This window comes from Gymnoscopelus microlampas (assembly GCF_963454915.1).
Source record: "Gymnoscopelus microlampas genome assembly, chromosome: 4".
Taxonomy (NCBI): domain Eukaryota; kingdom Metazoa; phylum Chordata; class Actinopteri; order Myctophiformes; family Myctophidae; genus Gymnoscopelus; species Gymnoscopelus microlampas.
The window spans coordinates 20,476,366-20,490,951 of NC_139941.1; the positions used below are offsets into that span (position 1 = coordinate 20,476,366).

The window sequence follows — 14,586 nt, forward strand, 5'->3', positions numbered from 1 at the left end:
CGTACGATGCCTGCATGTGTACACACACCCACACAAACATTTAAAGATGTCTGTTCTCCCATGTGCACAGTGGACGGATGCTAATGGATGAAGGACGCCATGCGGTGAAGTCATAGGAAGTCGATGCTAATTAGTTTTACTTGTGATGCATTCAGAAGAAAGCATGTTGCTTGAGGTTTGATATAATGGTAATGTAGTAGATTGTTTTCAGATTAGGGTTTTTTTTTGTAAAGGAAAGAGAGACACACGCACAGCAGATAACTTTATCATATCTTAAGCACTTAAAGTTAAACCATATACTTTGTTGACTGGCGTCCCCCAAGGGCCTGTTCTTGGGTCCCTCCCATCTACAAGCTCACAACACTTTGCATCGCGAGGCGTTGTGAACTCGTTGATCTGATATTTTTTGCAGAATGACTGCCTATTTGTGACATGCCCATAATAGTGACGTTAGGGTTCCATCCATGTGGTTAATATGCCAATGTGTCTATGTGACCGCCCTGTGACCGACTAATAGGAGCGTGTCATTTGATGTCTACTACTTTATGGTTCAGCGCTCCTGTGTTCTATCAATGTGTCGATTCCAGTGGACATGCAGCTAGACAGACGCGCTCGCCTCGAGGCTTTTGGATATACTTGGGAGGAAGCCATAATTGTGTCTCAGCGTTGCTGCGTCCGCATCATCTTGTTTACAGTGCACAGCATCTTGTCATGTACAGTGTGGTGTGTCCACGTCTTGTTTACAGTGCACAGCTATATTTAGCCTTGTCATGGACAGTGCGGTGTGTCCATGTCTTTGAGCATGATGCCTAAAGAGATGCAGCCAGTTGCATTTTCTCCAGGTTAACCTTTGATGTAGTTGAGTGAGCATTTATCTACATCTTTCCTAGTTAGAGGTTATTTTTGTGGTATTTATTTTGTTGAAGCAAGGCTGGCCATTCCGCTTTGCATTTGATTTTATTATTTTTTATCAAGAAAGATCATTCACGTGGCTGTGCGGAAGTCTATGGGAAGGATTACCAATTATGGGGCATCTATTTCTGTACTTGTACACTGTTCTGTCCATACAAACCAGATAAAACAGTTCTTCACAGTTTTGAAGTATGTGTGAAACTGTCAAAAAAAAAAAAATAAGTTCCCGCATAGTTGCAACAATTTAGTGAGACAAACAAAGACACCTCCCTTTGTCAGTGTTAAACACTCACATACAGTACATACTATCAATATCGGGCCATATATCATAAACCCTCCAGACCAGGAGGCATTTAGTTTGTTTTAATTGTGGATCATGGATTATGATGGATTGTCCGTGTCTTCCCTTGTGTTCAGGTATGGGTGGCTTCTGTGACGGAGATCAGACCTGAGGATCTTGGTGTTCAGGACTTGGACACTCCACCAGAGGAACTGTACTTCATGGTGACTCCGCCCAGTAATGGCCACCTGGCCCTGAAGAGTGCCCCGATGAAGCCACTGCTCAACTTCACACAGGCTCATATAGACCAGGGACAGCTGCTGTTTGTTCACAAAGGTAAAGTCTGTCTCCACTTTGCTGCTTTTCTGTTCTGTCATCTGGTAGGTATGATTCAGCCCCTCACTGATCCTTAGGATGAAACCAGTAGGACAATGGGTGATTCGTGGTTGGTTCAAACAGTATTCATTATATATATATATATATATATATATATATATATATATATATATATATATATATATATATATATTACATCTGTTTGTAGTTTATTTATTTTTCTGCTGTTTTGTTGTTATTCCTCTTACCTCCACTAGAGTGTGCTGTTTAGATTTGCAAAGAAGTGTTGGCCTTGCAGAAGCTCGTCCATTTATGAACTGTACTTGATATGACCATGATGTATCGAATAACTATGTCTAGCAATGCAACTAAATTAGTTGTTGATCCGAGTAGGAATAAATGTCAGGTTGAGGTGTTTAATAGCCTGGCACTGTTGATTTATGATGCCAGATACTGTAGGCTCTGCAAACATTTTATGGTGTTGGCCTTAAATAGGCTTCTGTTTACTGTTCTGATGTTAATCTGCTTCAGCTTTGCCTGAACATGTACCATCACCAAAGGTTGTGAAGTTTGTTTGCTAGATCAAGACTTGCCCTTTACGGTAAAGGATACTGTATATGTCTTTGACATTGCTTTCTGCCATTACACCCCCAAGCCGTGCACACTTCACTCATAATCTTGTCACTTCATGATTTTGAAAATCTAGATGTGAAAGCAAAGTATCATCTGATAAGACATTTACCTTATCTGTGGTTTGCAGAAAGCACACACAGCTGTTTGTTTCACCATAGTAAGATACAAATAGAAGACCTCACAAAAATAACATTGCAATAATCACACACAGTAGCGGTTAGACACCTTTATATTTACAATTTAACCAGTGACTTACAACGGCTTGTGTAATTAGAGTGCTTCTATGAAGTAACTTGTATAGCAGGTAGACATTAAACCTACAGTATTAAGTTTTAATATGCTTACAAAGGAAGGCTACCATGGAGTCTTTGAAAAGTTTGGGCTTCATTCCTCCTCTGTTTGTTTTTTTCCTTACAAAGGAGCCATGTCTGGAGGGTTCAACTTCCAGGTCAATGATGGGGTGAACTTTACCCCCAGGCAGATCTTCAGCATCACTGCCAGTGCGTTGGTCCTCAGCTTGGAGAGCAATCGCCCTCTCAAAGTGTTTCCAGGTAAAACCTCTCCTTCCTTTTTTACTTTTCGTTTTTTTCCAAACTGTTGGGCATCAGAGCCTATGTGGTACGTGCCTTAACCACATGGTATCGGCACCCCATATTCCAGCTTTACTGGTGACTGGAGGATGGTTGGTACTATATCTACGGTCAGTACGGTGCCCACCAACAAAGTGCCCGCCAAAAGGCCCTTGAGCAAGGGGCATCGAACCTGTGCTGCATATATGTGTAGAGGACTGTATAGAAGGAACAGATTTCAATTTGTATGAATTGACAATAAAGTGATCATCTTCTTAAAGGACCATTCAGTACGTATCGGCATCAATACATCTCAGCCTATTCACAGCATCAACCATATTATCTTACATATTTGAAAAAGAAAAGAAAAGTATTTTGACATTAATGGCTTCATTTTAAGATTTTTAAGTTTATTTCCATTTTCTCCAAAGTCTTTAAAATGTAACAGAACTTGTCTGAATATTCAATGTAGAGCCAAAAGCATGCTTTGGAAAATGGTTATCAATGGGCTAAACATGGACATAACAATGGCGAGAGACAGGAAAGAGAGGGTGTTTTTTCGTTTTCTCCAGATTACACCACATACAGGAACTTAATAGTTCCTCTTTAATCAGTTCTCTTCCTTTTCAGGTCAGAGAAACTTTTCTCAGTAAAATCTTGTGTGTGTGTGTGTGTGTGTGTGTGTGTGTGTGTGTGTGTGTGTGTGTGTGTGTGTGTGTGTGTGCGTGCGTGCGTGCGTGCGAATATATTTCAACCCATATACATTTAAGGGCAGCTTAGTGGCCTGGCTAGAGAGGTCGTCTAGTATTCTGAAGGTCCCTGATCCAGACACCTAACGTCTGGGTGAAACTGAATTTCCCCTGAGGGATTAATAAAGGTCTAATTACCTATACCACACCTCGCTGTGTGTGCTTGCTCTGAAGTGCCCAGTCCACACTTTGACAGCAGCACAGTGGAACCTTCCTACGGAAGCTAAAGAAATACCCGATGTCTAAGCTTTTCGTTTCCCTGTCCTAGTCTGACAAATGTATTTGCTGCATGCTGCAAGGAAACATAACCTGACTGTCTATTAAGGCTTGAAAAATAATTCAGTGCTTTTAACTGGAACACTTAGTTCCAAAATATGACTTCACCCAAATCCCAGACTGGTTCATCACAAGCTGCAGTCATTGCTTTATTTAGGGAGCTTAGTCATTTCCCCCTTTTAAAATACTTGGGGTCTAAAAATAACCTGAACATTTTTTATTTTTTTGGAGGTTATTTTTGATCAGTCCTCATGTTGGCTAAGTCGACTGGTTTGCGAGTTAGATAGCGAGGCCTGCAAACAGCCAACTGGCACGGTCCACTGAGGTTTCCAGTCACTGGGTGAGTGGGTACTTGAAAACTTGCAACTGAGTGGCAGCTTTATTTTCCCTCTGCACCAGTGTGCCTGGCAGGGAACAGAGGTTGGTGGCATGGGAGGCTTTTGACAATGAGTGGCTTTGATGCTAGAGAGGAGAAGGGTGACAAAGGGAAGGGAGACGCTTTCACATTTCCACGTTTCCTATTTACCACAAGATTTTAGGGGCCTTGTGGAAAACTCAAAACTGTGACTTCACTGTAAATGGCTGCGTTAGCACAAATGAGGAAGCACAAATGAGGAAGCTTGTTTATTCCAATAAACATTCTGATATATTCTCACAGAGTAGCATATACTGTTTTTATTAACATCCTTATTACTGATAAAGCGGAACAAGGATTCGTAATAATTGATATAACACAAATGAATCAAAGGGAGGAAAATCCGCAGCTTCGATGGATTATCTTTTATTTGAAGTCCCTCATCTATTCTCCACAGACATTTACTTCAGAGCTCATTTAGGCTTAGGAGAAAAGTTTATGTGATCTTTTACCAGTTGCTTATTTGGGCAAGTGCTTGGGCTATTGGGCTGCTTACTCGTGTAAGCATTTACATGAAATGTTCCATTCCAATGTATTTCAAAGCTGTGTTGAACAGTTCCACAAATAGCTAGACAGTTCACCATACAATATCAGTTAGCTTGTGTAGGTTTAGTCATGCACTTTTCTACATGGAACAAGCACAGGGGCAGAGCTTGCCTTTCCAGTATGGGTACTACTGACTATTATTACTAACTGTTATGCAATAGGAAATTAGGAATATGACAACATCTTATTGGCAAAGTTTAAATATTTTACAAATAAAAAGAGCAGGATGTGACAGACACTCATGGCAGTTGAGCACATGTTATCAGGTGCATTTTAAGTAGAAGTAGTCGTTCATGGTGAGATTGTAATCTCTGCAGGTCAGTGCAACAGAGTAGTCCTCCCATTCGGTCAGAGAGAGAGAGAGAGAGAGAGAGAGAGAGAGAGAGAGAGAGAGAGAGAGAGAGAGAGAGAGAGAGAGAGAGAGAGAGAGAGAGAGAGAGAGAGAGAGAGAGAGAGAGAGAGAGAGAGAGAGAGAGAGAGAGAGAGAGAGAGAGAGAGAGAGAGAGAGAGAGAGAGAGAGAGAGAGAGAGAGAGAGAGATGCATTTCACTGTTATCATTGTCTCATTGTTTGTTATCCACTTGTTTTCATTATCACAATATTGCTTGTTATTCACTTATTATTGTTAGGATGTGTGTTATTCACTTGTTGTGTCTGTATATATAATGTTGTGACTTGTTTTATATTATATGTAAGCGTTGGCAATGTAAAACACATTTTATCATGCCAATAAATCATTTTGAATTGAATTGAGAGACGAGGAGAGAGGGAGTGAACGTGTAAAGTGATAAATGAATCCCTCCCCAGTTTACATTGCTTATCAGCTCACTTAAATTCATCTTCAGAATGAGAAGCACCTCATTCCTGTTTGTCTTCATTATTCCATGGAGGTGTTTCCCCTTTACTCTCCCCCGCTGTCCAAGCATTGTGAGACCAGTGCTCACAGGGAGCTCATCCATTTTAATGTGTTGTTTGGATTTTATGCAACACACTCAAATGTAGTTGTGTTTTGCTATAAAATGTCTGTGTTGTCTGCAGTATAACTTTAATTTGACACATCAAAGGGGGTTTGCCCGCCTATTCCAGACATTGTTTAGCGTAATGTGCCGTTGGAAGATGTGAAATGCTTCCAGAGAGAACTTTTTTTTGCTCAACTCAAAGCAGCCACACACAAATGTTAACGTGGCCATAATAAGCACAACGCCAGACAATGCGCTATGTTGTTCTATTCTATGTTTGAGACTGACCTCTAATGACTCTGTTTTATATATTTTGCAACTACTCTATTTTGAATAAAGTAGTGTGCAATGCTTTCTTAGTAGAGTAGGAATATTTTCTACAGAAAAAACAGATATTTTGTGCCAAATGATACCCACAGCTAATGTGAAATGACATAGATGTTACTTTACCATGCTATTAATTTCTTCACCCTCAACTCCTTCCCCTTCTTCACGCCCAGGCTCCTCAACACCAATCACAAGGGAGGATTTGCAAGCAATGACCAATGACAACAGTGGCACCTCCAACCGCACGATAACGTTCAGTGTGATTCGTCGTCCTAAACTGGGGAGGCTGGTGACCATACAGCCTGATAATTCCACTCTGGACATCTCCACCTTTACACAGACTATGGTAAGGCATGGCATGGACATCCACATAAAAAAAAATATGTACGAGTTATGTCTTGTAGAAAATGCTGAATGAAAATCCAGTCAGGCACAAATGAGATGCATCATGGAATCCAGGGAAAAATACGTTTCAAGAGTTATAGGCCTAAATGTCAAGCGACCTTTTATAGCGCCACCATGAGGCCGATTTGAACATTTTGATTGATTCCTTGGCTTATTGGAAGTGTGCGTACAAAGTTCACACTGATCGGTCCAGTTGTGCCGGAGATTAGCTCTGTTCACACAGACACACACATAGACGGACAGGGGCGAAAACCTAATCTCCGGCCTGGTGGAGATAATTAAACTGGAGTTTATCTAAACTAAAGGTGTCATGTGAAACTTTCATGTGAATTATTTGTGGTGATGGCATGGTGTTATTTGGTTAGTGGTTAGCTAGTTGAAATTATTTCGGACCCTGTGTAATTTCTGGCTATTCTCTGACATCCTTTCTTTTGGTAAGATTTACAATGGACATTTACACTGTTTTTGTGCATTTTGATCAATGTGAGCTTTTCTTGGATTGTGCTGTGTGTACCTCAGGTGGACATGAAAGAGGTGGTGTACATTCAAAGTCCCATAGAATCAGTGGGATGGGCAGCCATGGACTCTATGACGTTCTCTGTGGCATCACCTCCTGCATCTCTGGACACTCAAACCTTTAAAATAGACATTTCCTATGAGAATGCTGGGCCTGACTGCAAGACGCTGCTACTAGCAAACACAGGTGTGGATAACCACTGAATGTTTTTCCTCATATTTAAAGGAATATTAGCTGGTGTTGTCCTTGGTGATAAAGCGTCTCTCTTTTTCTTAAATGTTTTGAAAATGTCATCAGGTGCCGTGGTAACAGAAGGGGAGAGCGTTGTGATCGACGAAACAAAGCTGGATGCCTCAAACCTCATGTCCAAGCTGCCAACGTCTCAGCGGAGCTCCCACGAGGTCTGGTTCCAGGTCAAATCTCTGCCACAGCACGGGGTCATCGTGGTCGGTGAGAGAAACCTCACCAGAGAGAAACCTAACTTCTCCCAGTTCATTGTTAACAAGTACGGTATCACCTACAAGCATGACAATTCAGAGACCACTCTGGATTTCTTTGTCTTTGACACGTGGGTGAATTCCAAGGGGAAAGCGGCTCAGCGCCCCATAGAGGACAGTGACGTCGTAGAGGAGCGGTTCAACATCACCATCACTCCCGTAAATGACCAGCCGCCAGTTCTGAAGACCAAATCCCCAAGCTTGCGCGTCGTTCAAGGAGATACGGCGGTCCTTAGGCCTGAGAACCTCAAGGTCGAAGATTTGGACAACCCTCCTGATGACATCACGTTCTCTGTGATTAGCAAGCCCAGCAATGGGTACTTGGCTCTCGAAGGGAATATGAATGAACCTGTAGTGGCCTTCACGCAAGCCCAAATTAACAATGGAAGTGTGCACTTCATCCATGATGGAAGTCCTGCCTCAGGTGTTTTTTATTTTAGTGTTACTGATGGACATCACAAGCCAGTCTACAAACTCTTTAATCTAGAGGTGACAGAGATCATTATTTCATTGGTTAACAACACTGGATTGATAATTGAGCAAGGCGAGACATCAGTTTCACTAAATCAAAACAACTTGGCCACAGTTTCCAATGGGAAAAACACTACCATTCACTACCAGATTACAAAGCCGCCAGATTTTGGCAAGATTTTAAGGGACGACAAAGAGGTCACACAGTTTGAACAGGAGGACCTACAAACTGGAAGGCTGACCTACCATATGGTGACCCTTTCCTCGGCTGAGGACAGCTTTGAGTTCATTGCCCTCACTTCAGAAGCTAACCTAACCGGCCAAGTGCTCAACATTACTGTTAAACCTTTGATACAGTTTGGCAAAGATTTGAAGATTCCCAATGGCATTCCTGTCAAAGTAAACACTGATTTCTTCAATGCCGCCAAACTTGCTAACATAAGTGACAGTGATCCTGTTTTTGATATCGTTTTCCAACCAAAGTATGGGAAATTGGTTTGGACAAAATCTAAAACGTCGAAGCATGCTGTACCAGTTGAATCATTCTCCTTGCAGGACATGAGGCAGGGAAAAGTCACCTTGGATGTGAACGCCAACATGACAGGAATTCAAGAGCTAAATGACTCACTGATGTTTGTCCTGAAAGCTGAGAACATCCAACCCGCAAAAGCAGTGTTCCATTTCACTGTTGTGCCGTATGACCCGATACTTTTCCCCACCACAAAGAGTCCCATCCCACCCACCACACCTTTCCTTCAAACGTTGAACCAGACGGACAGAATCGGAACAGCTTCACCAGCCTTATCAACCTTCGTCGCCACACAGCGGCCGAACAAAAAACAGCAGAAGTCTAAAGGACGCAACCGCTGGGGTAACTCTAACCGGACTGACACTTTCGGTACGACTCTCGGTAGACCGACTATTGGGATGGTGGACATTACACCGGTTCGGGTGGAGTCCTACCCCCAGAAAAGTTCCAACCCCCTCCTGGTCATCTTACCTCTGTTGGCACTGCTGCTGCTTGTAATCATCTTTGTCGTTCTGGTGGTCCTGCTTCGACGCCACAGGCAGAGGAAGCAGAAACCTGTCACTCCAAAGCCCCCGCCGTCACCAGTTCTACCAAGCGGTCAGTCCTATCAGGGCCAACCACAGAGAAGCCCAACAGTTCCTACAGTGACCGTCACCCCACTGAGCCCAAGTTGCCCAAGCAGCCCGCTCCTCGAAAGGCTATTGACACCGAATCATGGCATGGTTTTCAGCACCCTCGAATCATCCATTCCATCCTGGAGCAACACCGACTCAGTGGCTTCTTCGCAAGTTATTAGAACCACCACTCCACCTCTTCAGAAGAATCAGTATTGGGTATGATCTTTTTACTTCGATTATGATGCCCTTCAAGTGCAATAGAACAATCAGCAGTGTTGGGGTAATGCATTACTTAATGCATTATGTGATATTACTTTCATGAGTAACAGTAAGTAATGTACCCCTTTCAAGAACTGCTACTTATATAGTTTTAAGCGTCTAATGAATTCATGCACACTAAGGACAATGTCTAAATAGTGAATGGTAATTGCTATTTAGACTTTTATTCAATTTATCAAAATACCCTTTGAAAATAGATGACACTGCAGCTTGTCCCAAACCAAGCAACAGTTACATTTTTCTGTGGCTAACGTTAACTTTTTAGTCAAGCAGTTCTTTGTGCAACTAGCAGCATTAGACCTACCAGAGATTCAGGACAACCAGCTTTGAGTGTGAAACGACTCTTATTGTGCCTGCCCGAGTGTATTTCAAATGACACCTACCCATTATTTAACCAAATAACATTGTCCACAAAAAGTGGAACATTTATCATGAAAAGGTATGCAAATTAACCATAAGCCATTAAGCATGTTCTTATTTTTATTTGAATTTTGGCTAACTGTTGACATCCCTTTGAACTGTTAACTTTTACACAGATCACTTAGATTTCTGGACATCTCTCTAGTTGACTACTTGCAAAGGAGTTATTACTATGACTCAAACCTAAAAACACTTTGATACTCAAGTTTAGTCGAGTTGCTAATGCTAACCTTGTTACTTGTTCCTCATGCACATTGAAATCTTGCGGGCGATGATAGTCAGTTTGCCTGAGTGTAAAAGAAAAGGTAAAGACCAACTTGAAACTGTGAATTGATAAGAAGACTGGTGCATAGATTTATTTTTCAATTTTTCAATTGATTGTGCACATTTTGTATTTTTGTTATGTATTATACTTATATTCTAGCAGATCATTTTGTAAACTCAGGTATTTTGTTAATTGTATTACACCCTCACATTACTGTAATTGATTGCACACGCTGTAATATATTGAGGTCTTTAAGCATCAGTACCTCTTTTAGAGTCCTAATCACTGTTGTTAAGGGTCTTTGAAGTCCCTTCAAATGAATTTAAACTAACTGGTTTTGTACCAGTATTAATCTGTTTAATCTGTTTTGTAAACTATTTTTGTTGTTATTTTTTTATCATTACCACTTTTTTGTTATTATTGTATTACGCACAGTATTTTATTCTGAACTTTCTCAAGTGTATAAGAAAATTCAAACCATTGAGGGTAAATATGCATACAAAATAAACTATATTCTGACCTGGTATATCTCAGGCTTAAAGATTTACAGAATTTAACTTTAACTAATGTCAAGGATGCCAGTATGCCTACAGTATGTAATGTGTAGTGCCAGGTTGGACTGAAATTAGACTGTTTTTGTTCATTTAAATTTTCTACAAACAGAGATCTATAGTTCGACATGGTCCCTGAGAGACATATTGTATTATTCCATGCCAGTAATACCACCATAGAAGTATTACAAAAAGAAAAATAATTGGTGGACCCTTGGAATCACAGAACTAGGGCTGCAACTATTGATTTTCTTCTTAGCGATTATTCTATTGATTACTTTTTTTTATTATTTTGAATAACCGAGAAGCATGTTTTTTATATACTATAATATGTTTTTGTATACATATATATATATATATATATATATATATATATATATATATATATATATATATATATATATATATATATATATATATATATATATATAAATGCATACACAAATTAATTCTAATAGATTTCTTTTTACTGTAATCGACTAAATCGATTAGTCAACAACTTAAGCCCTATTTTATACTTTGTTTTACAACAGTGTCACACAAAAATAGCCGATCAAGCTCTCAACGCGCCGATGCAATGCGTTGAGCTTGTGGATCTGCTATTTTCGGTATTGTAAAAAAAATATTGAATGAATACCACTTAATTATAACTTTGAACTGCTGATTATAGATTATAGTAGTGAACATTGAGCAGATGCTGAGAGAACACTGAGCCAGAATTGAGAAACCAGTTTGCATCTTTTTCTGTGATATTTACGTATGAGGACAGGCTATTGTTAGGAATAGGCTGTTTACATGTGCATTCATCTGCCAGAACATGTTCATGACTAAATACAACCTGAGAATCTGGTTTGTTAACTAATATCAGGTTAATATGGGTATTGTTTACTGTACTGGCTGAAGAATATATTACTCAGCGTTGTGCTATGTACATGTATACACAATCACAGTTAAAGAAATAACAGTGAATAGGCCTACTGTATGACAGTACAGGGGATCATTTTCAGGGGGTAGTTCAAGTACAGATTTTACTGTTCCAAGCAGTTCCATCTCTGAGAAATAACATTCCCTCCTCTGGTTTCTATTCTGGATATTTTGTTACGTTCAATTTCACTGATAGCTCTGCTAGCACATACACCGTAGGCGTAGGAACTATCAAATTGTTAAGTGGAGAAGTATTTCCTGACAAAAGTGTTGCTGCACCTTTTAATTTTTTTTTGTAATTAACAAGCCTGTTTGGCCTGCATCCTCAGGTGCTTGCCATGGTCTCCTGTGGTCCCTGTATGATCAACAAGTCAAGGTTCTGACACTAATAATCTGTATGCTGTAAATCAAAGGTACTACTTAAATGAGTTATGTATACTCTCTTTCTTTCTTTTTCTTTTATTTTTTTTGTTTACAAAATGTGTCTAAAGGGTTGGTGATGGCTGATCTTAAGCAGTCACACCTCAACTGAGTCAAACTAATTTGACTAAGTTGCGTGTGACTAAACAGGGCTGATTTATCCTGCATAACTACATCAATTAGCTTGATGCACAACAGGTATGCAGTAACACCCAGCTCAAGTCTAATTATTTTGCCTCAGGCCAGGTGTAACTGCTTAAATCAGCCATCACCCACCCTGTAGTCTACTGTATCCTGCATATTTTTGTAAATATGATGTAATCTCCTATGTCACTGAAGTGTCATATTTATTTATACCATAGATTTGTAATAAACCACTATTAAGTGTGTGTAAGTTTGATTGTTTTTGGACCACATAACAGTAGTAGTAGTAGTTTTGCTCTCATGCAATGCTTAAAAGTAAGATACACATTGTATTTAGTCTAGTTGGCTTAGAAACTGCTGATCATTGGCTATCTAAAAATACCTTACTTCATTATGTTTCAGATCAGTTATCGTCTTTGCAATGCATCCCTCTCACACTGTTGTAGACTAATTGTAGCCTGTTCTTTCGGCAACAAAAGAAGCAGTGGAGGAAAGGTCCAATTAGCAACGGATTAATTACCATTATCACATTCTTTTAGTTTCCCTTAATTACAATGATTTCTGTATCTTTGTGTCTTGGAAAAAAACATCTGCAAGAGTTTATTTTATTAAATACTAGAGTTTCGGGGGGCTATGCCCCCCGAAACCCCAGCCGCGCACGGGGCCCAGCGTGGGCGCGTGTATATTGGGGTACCCAAATCGCCGGAGTAAAACTGTCCAAAAGGAAAATAATAATAATAATAAATTGGGAAAAAATGTTAATATTTATTGTTACCTTGGTGGTCCGCGGACCCCCTGGTGATCCGCCGACCCCCTGTGAGTGTTGGGACCCCCGGGGACCCCCCTGGAACATGGCGGACCCCTTCGGCTGTTTTTTTTTTTCATGCACGGTTTGCTTGTTTCTGTCGCTTGTTTTTTAAAACCTGGCAGAACTTGGCAACCCGACTGACATCACTGACGTATCCTTGGTATTTGTACTTCCGGGTTGCATAATGATGACATCACTGTCGAGTCCTTTGGTGTCATGAACCTAGGCCATAGAGGTATAATATAACTAGAGGGCGGATTGCCCCGCCCCCAGCTATCATTTCAATGAATGTGCTCAGTGGCGTTTTGAAGCACCCGGAAGACTGCCGGAAGTAGAATTATTGGTTCGATTTTGACCACACGTAGAGTTATGAGCATGCGCACTAGTGTCATTTTTGCGTTCTACGGCAGCCAGTGTGTCAAGGATTGAACGCGAGATATTTATGAAATTCACTGGAGATGCCTATGTATATGTAAATGCATATGTATTTATGTATAATATGTTTACATATTTATATCTATATATATATAAATATATATCAGTATGTTTTGCTCGCGCATGTATTTCTCCCCGCCTGCAGTTCCAGCTTTGGCCACTGGGGTGGCGGCTTCAAGATTTCTCAGCGGCTCTGGGGGCTTGACCTAAACCTTTGTTTACCAGATTTACCAGGGCAGCGTGCTGTGCTGTGGCCGTCGCTGTTTGTTTTTGTGTTTGGGATGAACATGGCACGTGAAGGACGGACATATTGTGATCGAGACATGAGTGAAGTGAAAGTAACGGCCTGGGTGGAACAAAGGAGGTACGTAAGAAGGGGGGGGGGGGGGGGTTGAAGCAAAGGAGCTGCGTGTGTGTTGTTGTGGAGGAGATGGGCAGAGTGCAATGGCGGCCGCTCGTGTTGTTTCGGCGAAACCCGTCGCCGTTCGGTGTCGGTGGTGTGCACGGTAAACGGTACGAAAGTGCTTCACCTTCCGTTTTGTCCGAAATGTCGTGAGTGGAATAAATTTTGTGGCGACGTGGAAACAGTGAAGTGAGCAATGATAGGTGCCCTACGCCACCCGTAAATTGTGAAAGTCGGCCGTGGCTACTGTTTTCGCGACATGTCCTGTGTCGCCGTTGGGTTTACTCGATTACAGAGCTGTGGCTATAGCGTCAGCGGCGCGCGGAAGTAACTTGTCGTTTATATAATTAGATTGTAATACTAGTTTGGGCCACAATCTGTGAACATCTCAACAGCTGTTGTGGTAAAAGTCAGATAAACAATTATAATAATTAGGAATACAAAACAGAATGACCTTTTTCTTCTTTTTAAAGAGATGAGAGTCAGTCCACATGACTCACAGCATGATGCACACAATCAAGCCTATCACAGTTACTGGAATCAGACACACAGTAGACAAGGGACGTCATCCTTATGTACACACGCTGTTTATTAAAGCCCTACAGTATATACTACATCGTATGACAAATAGCAATGATCTATAAGCTAAAAAAAATGTTCGTCTTTTTTAGAAAAGGGAATTGAAAACGTGAATGATTTAGACATTTTAGACGCCAGGGTAAATGTGGTTAAATATTACATAAGATAGTCTCTACCTAAAATAGAAAAGCATCTTTTGAGAGCACAAACAGTCAGACTTGGTGAGCTGAATGCTACCCTTGACAGTAAACGGTCTAATTGGAATAGTGCGTAATTATGTCACAACTGAACTGCAAACCAAGCACTGGTGTCAAGCCACAG

General features: G+C 40.8%; 1 protein-coding gene across 1 annotated transcript in view; it reads left to right on the forward strand.

Annotated features, from left to right (window-relative positions):
* cspg4ba (chondroitin sulfate proteoglycan 4ba) overlaps nucleotides 1-10,805 on the forward strand; it is a 31,248-nt gene extending 20,443 nt beyond the window's left edge. Inside the window, exons 6-10 of the mRNA XM_084054286.1 lie at nucleotides 1,330-1,528; nucleotides 2,581-2,712; nucleotides 6,175-6,347; nucleotides 6,926-7,109; nucleotides 7,221-10,805. Coding sequence (XP_083910412.1) covers nucleotides 1,330-1,528; nucleotides 2,581-2,712; nucleotides 6,175-6,347; nucleotides 6,926-7,109; nucleotides 7,221-9,259 — 2,727 coding nt within the window. The 3' untranslated portion in view covers nucleotides 9,260-10,805. The remainder of the gene's footprint in view (nucleotides 1-1,329; nucleotides 1,529-2,580; nucleotides 2,713-6,174; nucleotides 6,348-6,925; nucleotides 7,110-7,220) is intronic.
* The last annotated feature ends 3,781 nt before the right edge of the window (nucleotides 10,806-14,586 follow it).